This window comes from Podarcis pityusensis (assembly GCF_964106645.2).
Source record: "Podarcis pityusensis genome assembly, chromosome: 3".
Classification (NCBI taxonomy): domain Eukaryota; kingdom Metazoa; phylum Chordata; class Lepidosauria; order Squamata; family Lacertidae; genus Podarcis; species Podarcis pityusensis.
The window spans coordinates 20,986,442-21,010,829 of record NC_138026.1 but is presented as its reverse complement, the minus strand read 5'-3'; the positions used below and the strand labels follow the sequence as shown (position 1 = coordinate 21,010,829).

Here is a 24,388-nt window from a genome sequence, read left to right as displayed (position 1 = left end):
AAAATGTCAAAGAGTATGCATGTATCGAAGATAAACAATTCTAAGCTATAATAAAAAGTAGATTTGTTTGATTCATAACAGCTATGGAGACTGATTGCTGGGTATTCTAAAGTGATATCACATACCCTAGGAGGTGAGGGGCAGAGTTAATATTTGGGAACTGGAGATCTCAAACATGATGTTTTGCTGCTTTGCAATGCTGTTTAGACCTTACAGGTAAGTGGGTTGGTGGATGTTTCAAGAAAGAAGAATGGGAAAGGGGCATATAGAACATATTAAAAACCCTAATCCATTTTTATAAAATCCTGGTTAAAATAAGATGTTAAAATAATAATGGAGAAACTGTTAAAATCACCTGACAGCTAATATTGCCATTATACATTTTCATTGCACTGCTAACTATTATCTTACATATACCAAAATATTTTTTAATAAACTGATTCAGCTTCTCCAAAAAGCATCAGCTGCTATCTCTCCTATGCTAGTCAGCTGAGCAGCATGTTTTCATTCTGGAATACGGCATGTTCTATTCTAATAGTAATTGTCAAAACTATCCTCTGTGGCATTTGCAGGTCTATCAGCAGTTTGAGATGATTTAATTAATTATTTAATTTCTATACTGCTTAATAGATTAGACTTTTCTCTAAGCGGTGTACAAAAATTTGAAGCAACAACTTAAAATATTACAAAAATACACAATTACATATAAAAATGTTACAAAATACAAAGTTGTGAATATATCTATAAATCAGTATCAATTCATTTTCCTTCTGACACACCCTTCAGCCTTTGGGTTCTCATCCAGGATCCAAACAAACTCTCAGCTCAACCACAAAAGTATCACAATTAGAAGACTTCCTGGAAACAGCAGGCATGTGAAGTTTTAAAGGTTTAAAAAAAAGTGCCTGAAAGGCAGTTCGGTAATTTATCTTCCCTTGCAATGTTCACCTACAGGGGAGTGTTGAATACATACTAGGTGTGCTTTCAGTTCCAAAAGGGTTTTCACAGGTTTAAAACTGGTATGTGGCTGCTGGGGATGTATTAAGGCATCGTTTTCTGTTGTGTCTTGTATTTGTGGCATCCACTGCAGCTTGCCTTGCACCAAAAACGTTACTCATCTTGCTGTCCGCTGCAGCAAAAATACAGAACCTATGTGATTTCTGGCATAAATTACTTTGTCATTGTTATTCCATCCCATTCATTTTAATGCAAAGCAAACATAATGCAAACAGGGGGGAATATAATCAAATACACATTGGTTGAAGACTAAAACCATCAACAGTGACATACCGTTCGGGACATGGGACAGATAAGCAAACATGATGTTGATTTCCCCTTCAGCTTCTGCCAGAATTCTCCGACATCCCTTGTGGCTGCACAGAGACTGTAAAGGAGGACAAGCTTTCTTGGCAGCAGAAAGATTGAAGTTCCTTGGGTTACTGTGTCATCTTTGAGACCCTTAAACAATACAGTGGCCTAGTCTTGTATTTTGTAGGCTTAATATCCACTATGTAATGGAAGAAGCGTTTAGTTTCCACCACCTCATTCAGCTCATATATAGCTTGACAACTCCCAGATACATTAGGCTTCAGGATTAGATACAAAAGCAACTTTTTTGCTTTGTTGTGAGGTATCACGGCAAGCAATGCCAAACAGCATACTTTTAACATTTAAATCCTCAAATCTACTCATTCATTGGGCCCAGCTGATTATCTGCTTCAAATGGGTTGTGCTCCAAAATAACTTAAATGCGCCCGTTCTAAGTGTTCAGAATTTTCCCCAACCCTGTGAAAGCTTTTAAACATAAACTTACGAACACTACAGTTCATTAACAAAAATACATTCTCCATTTCTAAATATATTCAGCTATACACTCTAGCCATTAAAAATCCAACATGTACCAGGTCAGACTGAGAGAACCTGCTCTTCACTGTAAAAATAGCGCAATTTCTCTGGCGACAGCTAAGTGTGATAATGGGAGTTTTATACTTCATCATATCCAGCCAACACTGGACACAAAGCCTGCCATGTACCATATAATCTGCCCCCCGCTTCGATTTCCTAGCAATGCTACATGCTGCATTGGATATTTTTAGCTCACTAAGAACCTACCTGGAGAGTCAATTTACTTGCAAGCAGAGGAAGACAACACATGTAGCCGTGTGCTCTGCTTTTGTATCTCTTTCTGTGTATGGACTGGCTTCAAGTTGAAAGTTTCATTAATCTGTACTCTCAACACAGGATCAAAACATGACCTGGGAGAAATGAGTGAAATAGCACTGGATGGCAGTTACAGTGTGTCATTGGGAGACAATAACTTAGCACATTGTGAAAGAGAATGCCAATATTCTGTGTGCACAGGCAGACACAACACTGACTAATCACTCCTGTCCCAAGCATTTGGCACCTGAACGGATAATTATTTACATTATCTGGAAACTTCTGTGGAATCTGCCGCGGAGCTCTTGAGCAGGTGGTGTTCATTTGGAGATGCTATTAATAGGAACTGGTGCCTCCATGTGAAGGCTGTATGCACTTCTGCTGCAATTAGAGTCCTAGGAGCTCAGAAAAGCGCCATAGAAATTACCCAAATTGTGACTCCAATATGAAGGTGCCAGTTCAAAATAACAACAACAGAACCTCCACATGAACATCTGACTACAAAATCAGTGGTGGACCATGTGGTACTCCCAAAGAGTGTCAGCTATTTGGTGCAATAACCTCTGAAAGTCTTGACTTTCAGAATGTAGCAATCAAAAGGATTCTCCCAATACCTGGAAAAAATATGGTTTTCACCTGATTAGCTATTATTTAAATAAACTACCTCCAACCCTCTTGTGCACACTGTCATACCAAGAAATGCCAAAAGTAGTAATGCAACGTAGTGGTAATTGTTTGAACCCTTGATTTTGAAGAGCCACACTCAATTATTATTATCTCCAGGTAAATAATCATGGAGCTAGCTGTTCACTTAGAATAGCAAATCTCCAACATTTTACAGGAGCAAAGACACAATTAAAGGTTTTGCTCTTTTTAATGGGACATAACCAAGTGTCTATAAAAGTCTTGATTTAGATAAGCAGAAGGTGCAAAACATTACATTTTAAAATCATGAAAACATGCCGACACTTTGAAGGGTTGATGAAGAAGATCCCATTTTTATTTTTGCTCTAATCGGTTATTTATAACAAATTGTGAAAGGGGATTGTTTGACGAACAGAGAGTCTGCGTAGGCATGGATAATGTGACCTCTTAGTTGAAATTTTGAGGACTACCCATCCTTGGAGACAGACCGTCGGGCGACGCTTAGAAGGCAGCTTGTTTTCCAATCCTCAGTATAGCTATAGATCAGTGGAAAGAGCAGCAAGCAGTTTCCCCAGTGTTCTATACATACAGGTTCCAAGCATTCCTCTCCAAACTATGCTCCAAGTTACAATGTGTTTTGAATTCATTTAGCCTTGATAAATAGATGTGTGTATCATCCGTGAAATAAAGCTTCGGTGGAATAAGGAGCAGCCTTTTATCCCACAAAGCGCTGCTGCCTGGTTAGGTTTTCGTTACCACAAGCTATTCCGGCTTTCAAAGAGGAGTGATTTCTTCATTCTCACAGAGAATGCTTAGACGATGCCTGTTTTAAAAAATGCAAAAGAACCACACATGAAGAAATGTGGTTTCTGTGTTTGACGTTGTAACATAAGTGCTAAGACAATGACATCTAATAAAGGTAAAGGACTCCTGGATGGTTAAGACCAATCAAAGCTGACTATGGGATGCGATGCTCATCTCGCTTTTCAGGCTAAGGGAGCTGCATTTGCCCACAGACAGCTTTTCGGGTCATGTGGCCAGCATGACTAAACTGTTTCTGGTACAATGGAACACTGTGACAAGTGCCAGAGCGCACGGAAACGCTGTTTACCTTCCCGCCACAGCGCTACCTATTTACCTGTTTGCACTGGTGTACTTTCAAACTGTTAGGTTGGCAGAAGCTGGGACAGAGCAACAGGAGCTCACTCCGTCACATGGATTCGAATTGCCGACCTACCAAACGGCAAGTTCAAGAGGCTCAGTAGTTTAGACCACAGCGCCACCTGCATCCCATGGACCCAGCCTTTTTGAAGTGTTTCGTTTCAGTTATGCATCATCTGAAATTGTTCCTGAGGCATTAAGAACCTGGCAACTATTCTTCCATGCTTTTGTAACTTTCAGGGCGGTTACATGGTCCTGCCCCTTAGTAGTATTTGAAGTGGCAGCTTGTAGCTCAGAGGTGGGGAATGCTTTTGGCCCGGTGGGGCCTCTCCCCTACTGCTGCTTTAGAGTGTTGATGGACCCTCCAGAACACTGTAGAAGGTGGCCCTGAGAAGTGCAGGGCGAAGGGGCGGTTAACAAAAATCACTTCCCTTTGCACTTCCCTTTGCAGCTTTGCACTGAAATGATTAACAATGCAAAAATGCAATAGCAGGGCATTACATCATACCATATAGAAAGCCTAGAGAGCCTCTGCTGAAATGAAGCCAGAAAATGCTGGTAGTCAAGCAAAGCAGTATGATTTTCAAAGTAAAAGACTTTGTTTTCTAGGTCAGTAAAGGGGTTCTCTGTATGCAACGTAATACAAGGTGTTTGCTTTTGAAATAGCCTATCTCTTCCATAGTGAGCACTAAGAGAATCTGTTGTAGGTACATACTTACCTTCGTCTTTCAAGGGCATGTTTCGTTTCCTTTCGAGTTTTTTCATTGATTGGATAGAAAATGAGTATAAACAAGCCTAATGGCACGAGAAGAGATGGGACTGCTCCAACCAAGACTTTCAGCATGATAACAACACTGTGAGACTGTTTGCACACCCCTGATTTGAAGCCTGCAAGACTATTAAAAAAATAAATACATCTGTTACAGTCTTATCTTCATACTACTATTTACCGTACTGTGTGTGTGTGTAACCTCTCCCACCCACAATGTAGAGCCTTCCCCATAATTTTTTTCCCTTGGGGTTTCACTGGCTCCTTGATATCATCTCAGCTTCCTTGGAGATTTTTTTTTCTTGCTGATGCCAGATCTGAGTAATGAAGAAGGTAGGGGCTTACAGATGAAACATAGTCACGTTTTTACCTCTCGCTGTGGTCAAGACTGAAGCAATGAGCCAATTATTACCTACACTCTGTAGCCGAAATCTTCGGCAAACCAGTTTCACATTGTGGATTAATTTATTTCACCTTGTACATGGACATGTATTTATTAACCTTTGTATCCTATTAAACTTTTCTGGCATTTTTAAGCAAGCAGAATGCAGTAGAATTCATTATCTGCTAGAAATTCTGTGAACTCTAAGTTCCCTGTCTGCAGACACTAAAGCAGGAGTAGAGCATGTTCACTGCAAGGCTTAATTTTAAATTGTCTTGCACTAAAAATTGCATGTGGAGTCTTTGCTACTCACTCAAACACTAGCTGGATTTTGTGATGTTTTAACTGATGCACTTCCTATTTCACATCAAAATGCACATTCAGGCAGTTCAATGGAGCTCTGATTAAATTTGCAATATAAATGCACAGGGGTCCACAAACTTCAGATGGCTGTGGTAGCAACCAAAAGGAGCAGAGACTTTACCCAACTTCAAACTGCATCTCGGAAAAACACAGTGCAGGATTAAGGACAGTCCTATTCCCTCCTCCCTCTCTAAGCTTAGGTATAGGGAAGGTATAAGGAATCACCTTTGCAGTTACACAGAGCTTCTGGAGGCCTCTGACCAGCTCTGGGGCACAACATCACTGTTGGAACGATTTCTACACACTTGGGAGTGGATCCATTTGATAAAGAGGACTGAGGCTTGTAGTTTGTGCTTGCTTCATAAGCCCAGTATAACTGTGGGGATGATACCCAACCCCTTTCCCCACTTTCAAGGTCAGTAAGGAAAGGTGAGACTCATCATACTAGCCATGGAAAGTGGAATTGTACATCTGTGCGGGTTCGCACAGCACCCCCAACAACAATTTGTACATGTGAACTGCTTTGAGGTTTTCTACAATCGAGCAGCATATAGATTTTATGAAATAAATATAATTTGACATGTAGGAATTTGTCTCCACATACTGCTTTCAAGCTGTTAAATGAGTGTTGTTGTTTTTAACCCTCATTAGGAAAGAGCCACAATCCACAGCTTGTATATTCCAAGTAGGTTGAAAACTAAGCAGGGCTGGCTTTTGATTTCAAAATGGCTTTTTGTATCAGGTAAACAAATATTAATTTTCACATTTAGATTCCACTCGGAATGTCATTTGAGGGTCTCCTGCTGCCTATTTTTACAACATGGCAGGTTTGCAATCTGAGAAATCGAGACTCGCCTAAGGTCATCTAGTGAACCTCTCTTTTTTGTATTTGTTTGTTTTTCTTTTTGCCCAGCAAACCTCATGGTGAGGATTTTAACTTGGATGCTCCTCAGACCTAGTTTGACCCTTTAGCCACCTCATTTGACTGGCTCTCACTAGGTTTGATACTCAGAGATTCACCACTTCCTGCTTACTGATACTCCTGGGCGTGGATGCTGGTTCTAGTGGTAATAAGAGCCTTGAACTATAAGTGATACTGAGAGTTTAACTGAACAAACCCCACATTAGTTTACCATGCCCTGGGTTCTTATGTACCTAAAAGAACCCAGATACTGACACATGGATATTTATAATGTGGTCCTATATCTATGTCTGGAGCAACCATGTGTGTGTGTGCGTGTGTGTGCATGTGTTTTACTCACTTCAGACTAGCTGCAGAAATTCCTAGTCCAATCCCAGCTGACATCTTATAAAAAAAGGTATATGAAGCATAAAAGATGGTTTCATGTCCTACTGAATTAGGATTCTGCACCCGAAAGTAGTCCACTACATCAGGCAACATGGACCTTTAACCAACCAATGAAAATAATTACACATCCATTAGATATTTCTGGAAAAAGATGTGACATTTTAATGAGCAGCATACAGTACTTTAAAAGAAAGACATTTTCATATTTTGTGGCACAATTAATAAATATTATACCACTTATGTAAAACATGGAGGGTTTACAAACTAATTAGGTCAGGTCAGGTAGGAATCCTGAAGCAATTAATGATCGTGCAGGTTAATGGATAGAAACTTAACACTGGCAGAGGTTTGCTATTCTGGAATAAGCATGAGGGAGGAAGGCTGGGACTGCACTCTTGATTAACATCAAATTTAATTACTTCTGCTGATAGGTTAGTGATGTCTAGAACAACAGAGAATAAAACTGAATGAGTGTAGCATATTCCCCAGGAGGACTTTTGTAATGAGTTACAGTAAGAGACATTTGTAAAACCTCTCAAGCCATTACGAGAGAGACAGAGCGAGAGAGATCCCAAATATCTATGCTCCTAACAAGATAGCAGATTTTCAAAGCATCTGCGGGTATTGTACTGGCTGAAAACACCAGTGCGACTCTAAAGAAAATTCATTCCTCTGTTTGACCAGCTCTTTGATCTGCTCTCAACCAATACAAATTATGTTGTACGTTTATTATTATGTTCCCATAAACCTTTTTACAAATGCAATAGCCATCTTAAGGTGCCTGGCTTTGCTCTCTATAGGAGATGAATAAATGTAAGTTTAAGTCCTTCTTAGTGATGCCTAACATTTCAAGGAAGTATTAATATGGCAGAGGCTGCTTCTCCTAAGGTGAGGGTTAAAGAGAGAAACAAGACATTTGTGCAACTCTTCTCACATCCCCTTTCCACACTCAATCTCTTATCTACGCTAGGGGGAAAATAGCATGAAAAGTGGCTTTTAACTTCAGCTTAGGAAGCTGCTTTCACTGCGTGCAGGCGAAAAAGAGCTGGCCTGTGAGTTTGGGTGAGTCAAAAGTCTACTGTGACACACTGCTCTTTTTCTTAGTGCCCTGATACAGGGCACAGGTAGTATACCTTACAGATACTACAAAGTCTGATGTCCCGCACATCCTACTGTGTAACAGATATTTCCTTTTAAATGCCGATAACAGTTGATTTTGTACCTGGTACACATATGCACACACACCTATAAGACTGTCCTACCATGGCAACAGCAAAGTGGCTGCAATGCTGATCCCTGAAACACCAGCCGAAAGGTAGGCAACAGCCGGTTCTGGAAAGAACACCAGCATGGTCGAAGCGGGAATCATCAACTGGAAGAAATGGAAATCGGGAGAAATGTGTATGGTTAGATCAGCGTTACTGTGGAGTTGAGAAACAGGAGTGCAGGAGTGGGGGACCTGGCTCCCATTTGGCCTGCAACGCTGTATCCTACAAATGGTGCTTACCTGCTATGTCTGATGTGGATCAGGTACGGACTTTGTTATAAAGGAACAGCTGACAGCTTAAAGGGAGCTTCTGATTTGTTCCTTTGCAAGCAGGGCTCCCTGCCAGTTCCCATCTGATGAGCAATGCCGACAGGGAACTCTGCTGAGATCGGGTGCGCTAAGAAGTTCCCTGTTGGGAACTCCCTAGGAGAGAGCCTGAGGAGGCTGGAGGATGCAGTCTGGGTCCAAAAGGCTTCTTCCAGTGCTCTGAATCCAAACCACTTCCCTTGCACCTGCAACCCTGCCCTCGGTGGTGGCATGGGTGCTTTGGTGGAGGCTTATATCATCAGTTAGTGGATCCCCTGTCCCTGAGGACGTCCCTTGGATCGTGACAACTGCTTGCTTTTTAACCGTTTAGTCTTAAATTTATCCAAGCATGGGCACCTGGACCTTAACTACTCTAAATCGAAAGGTTGACTACCTTCCCTGCAAACAACATCCAGAATTACTAAGCCCAGTCTTGCACCAAATGCAGTATTGTAAGCCTAAGATCAGTTGATGAAAATAATGCATTTGGTTTGCTGCTCATGAAGCTTGTGTTTTTTTCATGGAACAGGGTGGGCATTCGGGGAAGACCCTGATTTTTGCGTCTGTATGCAGGTAGAAATATGACCTGCTTAAGCCTTTTGTCATTTGGAAAGACAATTACGGGGAGAGCTTCACCTGTTGACACTCTGAAGTCAAACCTCTTATTATGTGTGTGTGGGCCCCGATTTATTTTGGGGCCCTCCGCCCCACCTGCAGAAGCTATAAATCTGCACACAACAGACACACCTGTGCTTCTTATATGCAACATGTGATCATCCACTCAAGACGTTAAAGATGCAGGCTGTGTTTGCTGCAGGGGAAATCACGGACTTCCTGCCTCTGCCTCACACAGCGCATCTCGTATCCACCACAGTATAGAACACACCCAGTTAGCTCTGTGAGGAAAATATCTGCCAATCCATGTTGACACCATATCTTTCTAATTTTATAATTTCTTACAGGTGTGCATGGGCCAGACATTTCTGGCTCATGCTCCCCATGCTATGCAAGGATCAAATATATACAGTTGTACCTTGGATCTCAAACGTCTTGGCTCCCGAACAAATCGGCTCCCGATCGGTCAAAACCCGGTAGTTAGTGTACCGGTTTTCGAAAGATTTTCAGAAGCCAAACATCCGACGCAGCTTCTGATTGGCTGCAGGAGCTTCCTGCAGCCAATCAGAAGCTGCACTTTGGTTTCCAAACATTTTTGGAAGTCAAGCAGACTTCCGGAACGGATTCTGTTTAACTTCCAAGGTATGACTGTACATAGCTGAACAAGCTCTGCTTATAAGCTCTGCCTAATCATTCATAAGCAGACACTCAGCTAGACAGCTTTGCCTATAATAACCAGTGTTTCTAAAACGAAAGAGTCAACAACCAACAGAACTCTGAATGAGAAATACACATAGAATCATAGAATCATAGAATCATAGAGTTGGAAGAGACCACAAGGGCCATCGAGTCCAACCCCCTGCCAAGCAGGAAACACCATCAGAGCACTCCCGACATATGGTTGTCAAGCCTCTGCTTAAAGACCTCCAAAGAAGGAGACTCCACCACACTCCTTGGCAGCAAATTCCACTGTCGAACAGCTCTTACTGTTAGGAAGTTCTTCCTAATGTTTAGGTGGAATCTTCTTTCTTGTAGTTTGGATCCATTGCTCCGTGTCCGCTTCTCTGGAGCAGCAGAAAACAACCTTTCTCCCTCCTCTATGTGACATCCTTTTATATATTTGAACATGGCTATCATATCACCCCTTAACCTCCTCTTCTCCAGGCTAAACATGCCCAGCTCTCTTAGCCGTTCCTCATAAGGCATCGTTTCCAGGCCTTTGACCATTTTGGTTGCCCTCATCTGGACACGTTCCAGTTTGTCAGTGTCCTTCTTGAACTGTGGTGCCCAGAACTGGACACAGTACTCCAGGTGAGGTCTGACCAGAGCAGAATACAGTGGCACTATTACTTCCCTTGATCTAGATGCTATACTCCTATTGATACAGCCCAGAATTGCATTGGCTTTTTTAGCTGCTGTGTCACACTGTTGGCTCATGTCAAGTTTGTGGTCAACCAAGACTCCTAGATCCTTTTCACATGTACTGCTCTCAAGCCAGGTGTCCCCCATCTTGTATTTGTGCCTCTCATTTTTTTTGCCCAAGTGCAATACTTTACATTTCTCCCTGTTAAAATTCATCTTGTTTGTTTTGGCCCAGTTCTCTAATCTGTCAAGGTCGTTTTGAAGTGTGATCCTGTCCTCTGGGGTGTTAGCCACCCCTCCCAATTTGGTGTCATCTGCAAATTTGATCAGGATGCCCTTGAGTCCATCATCCAAGTCGAATTAGTCTGTAATAATTCACATACTTGAATTAGTCTGTAATACTCAGCAATAGACCTTGTTTCACCACAAGAGAGCACTCCAACAATACAAGATTGCCATGTGCACAGATTAAGCACAGCAGCAGTGTTTACCGACTTGGAAGCCAAAGCACCCAGATATTTATAAACCAATAGTGCCATAAAATGGGATTTTCTTGTAAAGAAGGAGTATGACCCAGCATTCCAGAGGCTCACACTAATATTCTTAAAAGCTTTGCTAGAATAAGCAGAGAAGCAGGAAATAAATTCACTGCTGATGTATCTATGCTCTTTGCAGACAAATGATTGTAGGTAGTGCTTGCTCTTAGCCTTCTCGTTAATTGTAACAGAAAATCTGCACTTACAAAGTATCTTCCTCCCTGACACAGTTCAGGAACTCCTGATATGCACAGATTTTATAATTAGCTCATTTGGGTAAGCAATTCTATGATATTCTAAACCAGAGTGGTGACAGAGAATCTTGATTAAAGGCATGAGAGAATAAGCCCTTAGGAAAATAAAATGCTCTAAGACTTCATGTTATAAATTTCAGAAAGATAAAAGTACCAGGTTGACCCATTTAAGAATGTTCTATGTGTGCTTTATACTATACCAGCCCAAATCAAGCAGTTTGCCATCGTCAACATTCCCTGTAGTTAAAATTAATCAAGATTTCCCTTATACTGGATTAAACAATGGCTTAAAGGGAAACACTGGCTAGTCTCTTGAAGACTGCAGGAAAGAATGCAATGTTACCAGAAGTAGCCTTTAATTAACCTTGCGTTATATAATCTACATCCTACCTATCAAGGCAGAGTATAGCCCATAGTGTGAAGGAGAGAATGATCCAATCCAAAGTAGGAGGGAATGCAGGAAAAATGAAGACAAATCTGAACGATAACCAGAAATTGGGAGCCCATATTGGCTTGGCTAGGAAAAGAAGCACAAAGGCCAAAAGGGAGAAGGTGTCTCAAGTTTCAAAAGCACTGTTAAAAATGTTTGGTGCAATCCCAGAAACGGCTATTTCTAAAGAACAAAAATGCCAGCTTGCATTTAGTGCCTCAGTTGCTTACTTACTGATATCCCACCCGCAGTAGTCTTTTTGCCGAACTTGTTCAGAAACCATTGCCAGCATGGAACGCTCAGTGCTGCAGATATCTATGAATGATGAGAAAAACCATTACAGGAGAAAGCATGCTTCATATCAAGGGGATCAAGGAAGCACCATATGAATAATTGCACACATCACAAAAAGGGAGGGGGACAAACTAGGCCATATGGGTTCACCGCAAAGCAGTTCTCATAGAATCATAGAACTGTTATCTAGTCCAACCCCCCTGCAATGCAAGAATCCTGCCCAAAAAAATCCCTGGGTGGGCTCGAACCACCAACCTTCTGGTTAAAAGCCAGACACACTAACCCACTGCACCATCTCTATCATGTGAACTCGATAAACATGGGTCAAAAAGCTGATCAGAGAGTTAGCAAATAATGTTTTTAAAACGCAAATCAAACTCAATGAATTTCACACCCTGTCCAACTTCCTAGCTGCAATCCAGATCATTTACTTGCCTGATGACATGAAATTAACCCTGGGTGTGGCATGATCCAGGGTCTAAATAGTGATATGCATACCATATTATGAAAATAAGAGCTTAAGAGCAACATACTTTGCAAGGAGGCTCTGCTTTGTCCACATGCTTACCAAGACAATCAGCACTAAATAATCAATGTGGTTGTGAAGATTAGTTGCAGCAGAACAAAAGAGGACAAAGTTGTTTTGTACAACCTGGAGAGTTGAAGACAAGAGGAGGAACAAAACGATAAATTAGTCACAAAGCAAACGTGGAGCAGGGTTGATTAATCAAGGCCATTTAAATGGTTTAAAACCAGATTTCCCATTTACAAATGCTGAACAAGAGCGAAAGTGAACTGATTGCTATAATAATTAAACACATGCTGGCTGGCAACAAGACAAAGCTGCTACTAGCAGGGAGCATAATCAAAATCTCTCATTATGCATGCCATTTAAACAATGCAAATATATATACATGCACTTTTTGAATATATTAAAAACAACAAAATTTGTTCCAGTACAGGTACATCTAACATAAACTAGCAGTTGTGCAGTTAGGTAATTTTAGACTATCTACATACAGTTACATACGCTTCAGGTTACAGACTCCACTAACCCAGAAATAGTGCTTCAGGTTAAGAACTTTGCTTCAGGATGAGAACAGAAATTGTGCTCTGGTGGCGCAGCACAGCAGGAGGCCCCATTAACTAAAGTGGTGCTTCAGGTTAAGAACAGTTTCATATTAAGTACGGACCTCCAGAACGAATTAAGTACTTAACCCGAGGTACCACTGTAATGGTCTTATAGAGAGTTTCCTCTATAGGTGGTAGTGGATTAGTTCACTAACATCAGATAAATAACCCTTCATGTGTACAGCAAACAGAGGGTTATCACTGGCTTATCTCCCAACTTTCATCAAAATGCCCAAAGAAATACAGCATAGTGAAAAGGTGAGACCTGTGTCTTCCAGGCAGAGGCTGCCCAGTTTATGTCACTGATAATCAACATCTTTTACTCCAACGAGGATATTTTATGTGGGAGATCGTTTCCAGTGCCACCAATGAACTGGACAAGATCCACTATAAAAGTATGACAGACCCCTAAAGTCAGTCCACAATGACTGGCAGTGTCTCGCCAGGGTTATTGCAGATTGCACAGCTTGAAGCAACTGGATGCATAACAACTGGTTCATTTTGGAATAAGCCGTTGTCCAGACCCATGTTTGATTCAAAGCTTTACATGCAGAACTTTATTCAAAACAGAACAAAACACAGTAAATGATACATCCAAAATATCCATAAGGTCATGTGCAATGACCAGCACAGGCTCAGCTTCTTAGAAATAAAATAACATAATCAGAGCTGACAAACATAGCTCTCTCTCAAAGACTCCATTAGCCTGTATTCCAGCCCCAAGGCTGTTGAGCTCATTTACGTATCCCTACCCCAAGGAGTCTGGGAACAAAGACCAAAGGCCACTCCCTTTCAAAATGGTGATTTGCAATTCAATACCTCTCACGTGATATAAGGTTAAACACCAGGTGTTAGCTAGCAAGAGAAGAGTAACAGTAAATTATCAACCCATCTAGGAGCTTAGAGAGCTTAATATAGCCCCATGGAAAATCCCCAAGTTAAAGCGTTCAGTAAAACTCACACTCTCCTGTGTGAGTGTCTGAGGGCCCTGCTCCTTCCTGCCGCTTACCACCTGGCCCGGGGCGGGGCCTGAAGCCTCATAAGGACTGCTGCGCTCTGCTGCCCAGGAGGACTCTCCTGTGTGAGTGTCTGAGGGCCCTGCTCCTTCCTGCCACTTACCACCTGGCCCAGGGCGGGGCCTGAAGCCTCACAGGGACTGCTGCGCTCTGCTGCCCAGGAGGACTCTCCTGTGTGAGTGTCTGAGGGCCCTGCTCCTTCCTGCCACTTACCACCTGGCCCAGGGCGGGACCTGAAGCCTCACAGGGACGGTTGCTGTCACTGCTGCTGCGGCCCAGGGGGATCTGGAGGGGCGCAGAGTTATTTTAAAAATGTTTTAAAATTTTCCTTTTCCTTTTTATTTTTTTTTTTTTGTATATGCGGGGACGGGGATGGGGGTGGGATGGATGTTTAGTTGCGAATTTGTTTGATTTTAATGGATTTGTAATTTTTATAGTTTTTTATTTGTATTGCTTTTTGTTTTCTGGGGTTTTTTTGTTTTGTTTTGTTTTTTGTTTTTATTGTTTTAAGGTCTTATTTTGTTCTTAAGGGGAGGGGTCAGGGCTGCCGGGGAGTGGGTCCCAGCCAACAAAATGGCTGGGGCATGTTCCACAGAGGGGAATGCGCTGGGACAACTGATCTCAGTGATCACGGGTAGGAGGAGGAGTTATGCTAAGACCAGACCATGTCATTACAGAGGAGGCAGGTTTAGTCGTTGTCTGAGGACTATCCCTGCCTCCGGGTCTGGTCCTGACCGGACGGATACTATCTTCAGCAAGGGATACTCACATGACCTGAAGGTGCTGCTGTGCAATGCCAGGTCAATGATTCATAAGACCACTGCCACCCATGACTTGATCATGGATGGAGGATTTGACCTGGCATATGTAACAGAGACTTGGTTGGATGAAGCAGATGGGCCTGTTCTTGCCGCTGCTTGTCCACCAGGTTTCTCTTACGCACAGCAACCCAGGCCTTGTGGGCGGGGAGGGGGGGCTGCAGTGATTTTTAGGAAGTCATAAGTTTGCACCAGGCGTCCTATTGGGAAGACCCAGTTCTCTGAGTGCATGTTCTGGAAGTTGGGCAATAGGGGCAGTACAGGATTCCTTTTGGTGTACCGACCTCCCCGCTGCACTAAGGATTCCCTGCCCGAGCTGCTTCAGGTCGTGGCGGATGTTCTCTTGGAGACACCTAGCTTGGTTGTCCTAGGGGATTTTAATATCCATGCCGACACGACCTTACAAGGGGCCGCTCGGGACTTCGTGGAAAGCATGGCCTCCATGGGGCTGTCCCTGAATAAGTTTGGCCCAACCCATAGCCGTGGACATGCCTTGGACCTGGTGTTTACCTCCATGGATGTTGGTGATCTGACACTAAGTAAAAGTGAAACGAAAGAAGTGCCATGGTCAGATCACTTCCTGGTGCAACTGGACTTCTCCGCGACCCTTCCCCTCTGCAGGGAGGTGGGATCGATTCGGATGGTCCGCCCCCGCCACTTAATGGATCCAAATGGTTTCCAGAGAGTGGTAGGGGATGCTTTAGCCCATGTTGATGGCCTTTCAGCTGATTCCCTGGTGGCCCGCTGGAATGCGGAGTTAACCAGGGCTATTGACTATTTGGCTCCGAAGCGCCCTCGCCGATTGCATGGAGCCCGGACAGCCCCGTGGTTTTCCATGGATCTGAGGGCAATGAAACAATCGTTGAGACGGCTAGAGCGCCGGTGGTGGATGACCCATTCTGAAGCTGACCGGACACAGGTTAGAGCTCAATGTCGAGCCTACCAAGTGGCGGTAGCGATGGCAAAGAAGACTTTCTTCACCGCCTCTATTGCATCTGCAGAAAACAGCAGCAGGAGACCTTTTCAGGTGGTCCGCAATTTAGCGGAACCACCTGCTACATCGGGGCCCAGTACGGGCCACATGATCTCCTGCAATGATTTTGCAAAGTTTTTTGCAGATAAAGTCGCTCAGATTCGGGAAGAGGTAGACGCCACCGTGGGAGCAGGGCCAGGGCGGGAGAGTGCTAGACTCCTGTCTAGTCAATTTGCGTGGGATCAATTCCAATCTGTTACCTCCGAGGATGTGGACAGGCTGCTTGGATGAGTGAAACCAACCACCTGTCTCCTTGATCCTTGCCCATCCTGGCTTATAAAAGCTAACCGGGAAGGGCTGGGCGATGGGCTTCGTGGGGTGGTGAATGCTTCCCTCCGTGAGGGAGCCTTCCCAGACCCGCTGAAAGAGGCGGTTATTAAACCGCTTTTTAAAAAACCATCTTTAGATGTGGCCACGATGGCCAACTATTGCCTAGGCTCAAATCTTCCATTCTTGGGCAAGGTGATTGAGCGAGTGGTTGCTGAACTACTCCAGGCACGCCTGGAAGAAGCGGACCATTTGGATCCCTTCCAGTCGGGATTCAGGCCTCATCACGGGACTGAAACTGCCTTGGTCGGCGGGCTAGGGACAAAGGTGAGAGCTGTTTCCTAGTTCTGCTGAATCTCTCAGCGGCGTTTGATACCATCAACCATAACATCCTTCTGGACCGTCTAGAGGGGCTGGGAGATGGGGGCACTGTCATACAGTGGTTCCGCTCCTTCCTCCTGGGCCGTGTTCAGAAAGTGGTGGTGGGGGATGAGTGTTCAGACCCCTGGGCTCTCACTTGTGGGGTGCCTCAGGGTTCTGTCCTCTCCCCCATGCTTTTCAACATCTACATGCAGCCGCTGGGAGAGATCATCAGGCGGTTTGGGCTGGGTGTTCATCAGTATGTGGATGATACCCAGCTCTACCTCTCTTTCAAATCAGAACCAGTGAAGGCGGTGACGGTCCTGTGTGAGTGTCTGGAGGCGGTTGGAGGATGGATGGCGGCAAACAGATTGAGATTGAATCCTGACAAGACAGAAGTACTGTTTCTGGGGGACAGGAGGCGGGCAGGTGTGGAGGATTCCCTGGTCCTGAATGGGGTAACTGTGCCCCTGAAGGACCAGGTGCGCAGCCTGGGAGTCATTTTGGACTCACAGCTGTCCATGGAGGCACAGGTTAAATCCGTGTCCAGGACAGCTGTGTACCAGCTCCATCTGGTACGCAGGCTGAGACCCTATCTGCCTGCGGACTGCCTCACCAGAGTGGTGCATGCTCTGGTTATCTCCCGCTTGGACTACTGCAATGCGCTCTACGTGGGGCTACCTTTGAAGGTGACCCGGAAACTACAACTAATCCAGAATGCAGCAGCCAGGCTGGTGACTGGGAGCGGCCACCGAGACCATATAACACCGGTCTTGAAAGACCTACATTGGCTCCCAGTACGTTTCCGAGCACAATTCAAAGTGTTGGTGCTGACCTTTAAAGCCCTAAGCGGCCTTGGTCCAGTATACCTGAAGGAGCGTCTCCACCCCCATCATTCTACCTGGACACTGAGGTCCAGCACCGAGGACCTTCTGGCAGTTCCCTCACTGCGAGAAGCCAGGTTACAGGGAACCAGGCAGAGGGCCTTCTCGGTAGTGGCGCCCTCCCTGTGGAACGCCCTCCCACCAGATGTCAAAGAGAACAAGAACTAACTGTGCTGGTCCCGGGGGGAAGGTTACCGTTGGCGTAGTCAAAGTCCGGTCCTGGGTCACTAGCCTGGAAACAGTTCACAAGGAGCGGGGCGAGGTCCGAAGCAGGAAGCCGGGCGGGGACAGGAACACTGGAGGGTCAGGTCTGGGTCCGGGCAGGAACAGGTACTCAACAACGACGTTGCTCCCGCAACCTGGGACCGGGCTGACTGGCGTTTATCTTCTCTGAGGCCAGGGGCGGTCCTGGCCCCCAGGAGACCCGCCTCTCCTGGCCTTAAGGCGAGCACTCCTCCTGGGAGAAACCAGTTCCCTTCGCCTCTCTGCCCTGAGCCTCTGCAGTTCAGGAGAGGCTGAAGGGTTACTGGGCCCAGGGGGAGTCTCACCTGTAGGCACTGAGTCCTCAACCACCTCTGGAGCCAGAGTGGATTCACCTGGTGCCTGCTCCTGAGGATCCAGCACAGGTGCAGGTGCCTCAGAATCAAGGCCCTGCCCCAGTTCAGCCGGCCCTGGAGGCGGGGACTCCTGTGCAGGCTGGGATTCCTCCAGTTCACCCTCTGAATCGGATTCCCAGGCTATCACACTACCAGACTTTTAGAAGACATCTGAAGGCAGCCCTGTTTAGGGAAGCTTTTAATGTTTGATGTATCACAGTATTTTAATATCCTTTTGGAAACCCAGCCAGATGGGCGGGGTATAAATAATAAATTATTATTATTATTATTATTATTATTATTATTATTATTATTATATGCATAGGCATTCTCCATTTCAGTGTGAATTGAACAATTATACTTAACAAGGGTTTCAGGCAGTGGACATTTCCAGCCCCACAGGGAGATGCCAGGTATTGAACCTTGGACCTTCTGCATCATCATCCATCGCTGAGCTAATTGGACTGCTTTTGGATAAGCTGCTGTTCAATTATTGTTATATTTTAAAATGGTATTTGTATTTGTTAAAGATCCAAAGAATGAGTTTGGTAGAAGGAGCTCTTGAGATGGTCCAACCATCTTGAAGTGGGGGGAAATCCACTACAGCTTCCAACTTAACGCCGGTGGTTTGTAACTAACTAACTATATATATATATATATATATATATATATATGACCATGTTTCTGTTTCACAGTTGATGTGGGTTCTTTCATAGTTCAGGTACAATCTATGCTGCTGCAAATCCTCTTATGAACTAGAATTACCTGAACAGCTGTTGAAATCAGGAGAAATGATGCTGCAAGTTTCACATATGGTCCACACATCAGTGCAAGTTTGTGTCCCTTAAGGAAGGGAATTTGTTGGTCTGATTTTAAGGCATAAGGATCTATAACGAGTGGAATAAATAAATAAATAAATAAATATATAAATGCATATCTGATACCTTGTTTTTAAAGTAGGAAAGAAATGTATTAGGAATGTTTGTTGCGATTAAATAAACTCACCTACTTTTTCTCTCACTCCAGCGCAAAGGGCAATAATGCCAATGATGTATAATACTGATACTGTTCCTCCTGCAATCATGTAGAGTGTTTTGTTCTAAAAAACAAAAATAGGTGGTAGTGGTGATGTGGGGTGGGAAAAGGGAATCAAATTTCAATAAGACATAATAATAATAATAATAATAATAATAATAATAATAATAATAATTTATTATTTGTACCCCGCCCATCTAGCTGGGTTTCCCCAGCCACTCTGGGCGGCTTCCATAGAAACCAAAAATACAGTAAAATATCACAGATTAAAAACTTCCCTGAACAGGGCTGCCTTAAGATGTCTTCTAAATGTCAGGTAGTTATTTATCGCTTTGACATCTGATGGGAGGACGTTCCACAGGGCGGGTGCCACTACTGAGAAGGCCCTCTGCCTGGTTCCCTGTAGCTTTGCTTCTCGCAATGAGGGAACCGCCAGAAGGCCCTCGGCGCTGAACCTCAGCGTCCGGGCAAAACGATGGGGGTGGAGACGCTCCTTCAGGTATACTGGGCCGAGGCCGTTTAGGGCTTTAAAGGTCAACACCAGCACTTTGAATTGTGCTCGGAAACGTACTGGGAGCCAATGTAGGTCTTTCAAGACCGGTGTTATGTGGTCTCGGCAGCCGCCCCCAGTCACCAGTCTAGCTGCCGCATTCTGGATTAGTTGTAGTTTCCGAGTCACCTTCAAAGGTAGCCCCACGTAGAGCGCATTGCAGTAGTCCAAGCGGGAGATAACTAGAGCATGCACCACTCTGGCGAGACAGTCCACGGGCAGGTAGGGTCTCAGCCTGCGTACCAGGTGGAGTTGGTAGACAGCTGCCCTGGATACAGAATTGACCTGCACCTCCATGGACAGCTGTGAGTCCAAAATGACTCCCAGGCTGCGCACCTGGTCCTTCAGGGGCACAGTTACCCTATTCAGGACCAGGGAGTCCTCCACACCAGCCCGCCCCCTGTCCCCCAAAAACAATACTTCTGTCTTGTCAGGATTCAACTTCAATCCATTAGCCGCCATCCATCCTCCAACCGCCTCCAGGCACTCACACAGGACCTTCACCGCCTTCACTGGTTCTGATTTGAAAGAAAGGTAGAGCTGGGTATCATCTGCATATTGATGGACACCCAGTCCAAACCCCCTGATGATCTCTCCCAGCGGCTTCATATAGATGTTAAAAAGCATGGGGGAGAGGACGGAACCCTGAGGCACCCCACAAGTGAGGGCCCAGGGGTCTGAACACTCATCCCCCACCACCACTTTCTGAACACGGCCCAGGAGGAAGGAGCGGAACCACTGTATAACAGTGCCCCCAGCCCCCAGCCCCTCTAGACGGTCCAGAAGGATGTTATGGTCAATTGTATCAAAGGCCGCTGAGAGATCCAGCAGAACCAGGAAACAACTCTCACCTTTGCCCTAGCTTGCCGGAGATCATCAACCAGCGCGACCAAGGCAGTTTCAGTCCCATGGTGAAGCCTGAATCCCGACTGGAAGGGATCCAAATGGTCCGCATCCTCCAGGCGTGCCTGGAGTTGTTCAGCAACCACGCGCTCAATCACCTTGCCCAAGAATGGAAGATTTGAGACTGGGCGATAGTTGGCCATACTGGCCGGGTCTAAAGATGTTTTTTTAAGAAACGGTTTAATGACCGCCTCTTTCAGCGGATCTGGGAATGTTCCCTCACAGAGGGAAGCATTCACCACCCCACAGAGCCCATCGCCCAGCCCTTCCCGGCTTGCTTTTATTAGCCAGGATGGGCAAGGATCAAGGAGACAGGTGGTTGGTTTCACGCATCCAAGCAGCCTGTCCACATCCTCGGGGGTAACGGATTGAAATTGATTCCATGCAACTTGACCAGACAGAGCTCTAGCACTCTCCCGCCCTGGCCCTGCTCCCACGGTGGTGTCTAGCTCCTTCCGAATATGAGTGATTTTATCTGCAAAAAACTTTGCAAAATCGTTGCAGGAGATCTTGGGGTCTTTACAAGGCCCCGGTGGTAAAGGTGGTTCCGTTAAATTGCGAACCACCTGAAAGAGTCTCCTGCTACTATTTTCTGCAGATGCAATAGAGGCGGTGAAGAAAGTCTTCTTCGCCGTCGTTATCGCCACTTGGTAGGCTCGACGTTGAGCTCTAACCTGTGTCCGGTCAGATTCGGAGTGAGTTTTCTGCCACTGACGCTCTAGCCATCTCAGCGATTGTTTCATCGCCCTCAGCTCCGAAGAAAACCACGGGGCTGTCCGGGCTCCATGCAATCGGAGAGGGCGCTTTGGAGCCAGACAGTCGATAGCCCTGGTTAACTCCGCATTCCAGCGGGCCACCAGGGAATCAGCTGAAAGGCCATCAACATGGGCTAAAGCATCCCCTACCACTCTCTGGAAACCATTTGGATCCATTAAGTGGCGGGGGCGGACCATCCGAATTGGTCCCACCTCCCTGTAGAGGGGAAGGGTCGCGGAGAAGTCCAGTTGCACCAGGAAGTGATCTGACCATGGCACTTCTTTTGTTTCACTTTTACTTAGTGTCAGATCACCCACGTCACTAGAGGTGAACACCAGGTCTAAGGCATGTCCATGACTATGAGTTGGGCCAAACTTATTCAGGGACAGCCCCATGGAGGCCATGCTTTCCACGAAGTCCCGAGCAGCCCCTTGTAAGGTCGTGTTGGCATGGATGTTAAAATCCCCTAGGACAACCAAGCTAGGTGTCTCCAGGAGAAAATCCGCAACGACCAGAAGCAGCTCGGACAGGGAATCCTTGGTGCAGTGGGGAGGTCGGTACACCAAAAGGAATCCTGTACTGCCCCTATTGCCCAACTTCCAGAACATGCACTCAGAGAACTGGATCTTCCCAGTAGGACGCCTGGTGCAAGCTAGTGACTTCCTAAAAATCACTGCAACCCCCCCCTCCCCGCCCACATGACCTGGGTTGCTGTGCGTAAGAGAAACCTGGTGGGCAAGCAGCGGCAAGGACAGGCCAATCTGCTTCCTCCAACCAGGTCTCTGTCACACATGCCAGGTCAAATCCTCCATCCACAATCAAGTCGTGGATGGCAGTGGTTTTATTCATCATTGACCTGGCATTGCACAGCAACACTTTCAGGTCATGTGGGTTTCCCCTGTTGATTCCAGTATCCATCCGGTCAAGGCCAGACCTGGAGGCAGGGATAGTCTTCAAACAACGACTAAACCTGCCTCCTCGGTAATGACATGGTCTGGTCTTAGCGTAACTCCGCCTCCTGCCCATGATCACCGAGATCGGATGTCCCAGTGCTCCCCCCCCCCCCGTGGAACTTGTCCCAGCCATCGTGTTGGCTGGGGAGCCACTCCCAGGCAGCCCTGATCCTGCCCCTTAAAAACAAAACACAAACTATACAGAACCAATAAAACAACAACAACAAAAAGGAACAGAACAATTATACTAAAATTAATCCCCAACCAACTATCCATCCCACCCACCCCCAACAAAGGAAAAAAGGAAGAAAAGGAATAAAAATTTAAATTTAAATTTAAATATAGGTGAGAAAATGCTTGATACAAACAAAATGAATATATATATATATATATATATATATATATATATGAATGAAAATCTATGAAGCACAATGGGTAGAGGGGCGAAAGGATTAGTTTCTAAATTGTACTCGGTTGCTTAATGTAACTTACGGATCTATGGAACCTCTTAAAAAGATATGGGAACTAGATACTGGCACATAAATTTTCCCCAAAGATTAGAATAAAATTTGGGATTCACAACCCTTAAAATCTGTTTCCAGTTTTCTCAGAGTAAACACCTTAAAATTGTTACACAGATGGCATCACACTCCTTTCCAAATGTCAAAAATGTTTTCTTCTGTATCACTTAACGGTTGGAGAGGTTGCAATAAACTTGGCACATATTATCATTTATAGTGGGAATTGGTACAAGATTTTTGGAACATAAATTTGATAAAAATGATAAACATTTCTAAAGAAATTGTTGTTTGCTATCCGAAATTAATATTACTGAGTATTTTTTATGATAACAATGTAAATATATTGTCAAAAGAATTGGTCTTATATATCATCTTGGAAGCATGAATAGTAATTGTAACTTAATGGAAAACAAGCCCAAATCTTAACACTGGACACTTCGTACTGATCACTCTGGAATATAGCTATAATGGAGAAAATCATGCAGAATCTGAGGTTTTGACAAAGACTAGAACCTCAAGAAACATTTTATATGATTTGGCATTCCTTTATGACATAAACAGTACAGCGGAACCATCATTTTATATACAATCCTTGTCACAAGCCAGCAAATCTGGAATTATACTTGATCTGATAAAGTTGATAGTCTTTACCTGGACTTTCTTATTTTAACTAATGTACAACAACTCATTCTATTTTATAGTTTAATATTCATCTTCATCTTCCAGTTAAATAAAAAACTTTACACTGAAACTTTACTTTACACTGAGCCAAAATTCCACCTACATATGTAATCTATAAAGTTGTGGCCATTTTAAATCCAGATTGTTGTCTGTTTCAGTTTGTTCTATCACACCTCACTTTAGTCACTGCCTAGGGGAGGGTGGCACTGCGACTGGGACCACAACTCCCAGCACACATCAAATGCCAAACATATTTTATTTTATTTATTCAAGATGTGTGTGTGTGTGTGTGTGTGCATACGCACACACACGCACACGCAGTCTGTCTGCGTGTGTGTGTGTGTATGTGTGTGTGTAAACCAAAGCTTCTCAGTGGTGTTGAACAGATAATTGGAAAAATAAGATTAGCAGACAATAAATGAAATACAGTGGTACCCCGCAAGACGAACGCCTCGCAAGACGGAAAACCCGCTAGACGAAAGGGTTTTCCGTTTTGGAGGCGCTTCGCAAAACGAATTTCCCTATGGGCTTGCTTCGCAAGACGACAGCCCATAGGGAAATCTCCGGGACAGCGGGGAAGCGCAGCGCGTCTTCCCCACTGTCCTCGGACCTCCTCCCGCCGCCCGGCTTCGGAACGAATCTCCGATGCCGGGCGGGGGGGGGGAACGCCTCCTCCCGCCGCCCGGCATCGGAACGAATCTCCGATGCCGGGCGGGGGGGGAACGCCTCCTCCCGCCGCCCGGCATCGGAACGAATCTCCGATGCCGGGCGGGGGGGGGGAACGCCTCCTCCCGCCGCCCGGCATCGGAACGAAGCTCCGATGCCGGGCGGGGGGGGACGCCTCCTCCCGCCGCCCGGCATCGGAACGAAGCTCCGATGCCGGGCGGGGGGGCGGGGACACCTTCTCCCGCCGCCCAGCTTCGGATGGCTTTCCTGAAGACTTGGGGTGGGAGGAGGGTTTTCCTTCCCACCGCCAACATTCAGAATGCTGTTCTGAATGTTGGCGGTGGGGAGGAAAAACCCTCCTCCCA

The 24,388-nt window shown here is 45.1% G+C and overlaps 1 protein-coding gene across 3 annotated transcripts in view; it reads right to left on the bottom strand.

The window, feature by feature from the left end:
- Positions 1 to 3,138: 3,138 nt before the first annotated feature.
- MFSD2B (MFSD2 lysolipid transporter B, sphingolipid) overlaps positions 3,139 to 24,388 on the bottom strand; it is a 46,189-nt gene continuing 24,939 nt past the window's right edge. For all 3 annotated transcript variants that reach the window (XM_080999189.1, XM_080999191.1, XM_080999190.1), the window contains exons 7-14: positions 18,964 to 19,057; positions 18,724 to 18,845; positions 12,422 to 12,505; positions 11,794 to 11,874; positions 8,052 to 8,161; positions 6,743 to 6,886; positions 4,686 to 4,862; positions 3,139 to 3,628 (exon numbers count right to left, since the gene is read on the bottom strand). In XM_080999189.1, coding sequence (XP_080855315.1) covers positions 3,580 to 3,628; positions 4,686 to 4,862; positions 6,743 to 6,886; positions 8,052 to 8,161; positions 11,794 to 11,874; positions 12,422 to 12,505; positions 18,724 to 18,845; positions 18,964 to 19,057 — 861 coding nt within the window. In that variant the 3' untranslated portion in view covers positions 3,139 to 3,579. The remainder of the gene's footprint in view (positions 3,629 to 4,685; positions 4,863 to 6,742; positions 6,887 to 8,051; positions 8,162 to 11,793; positions 11,875 to 12,421; positions 12,506 to 18,723; positions 18,846 to 18,963; positions 19,058 to 24,388) is intronic.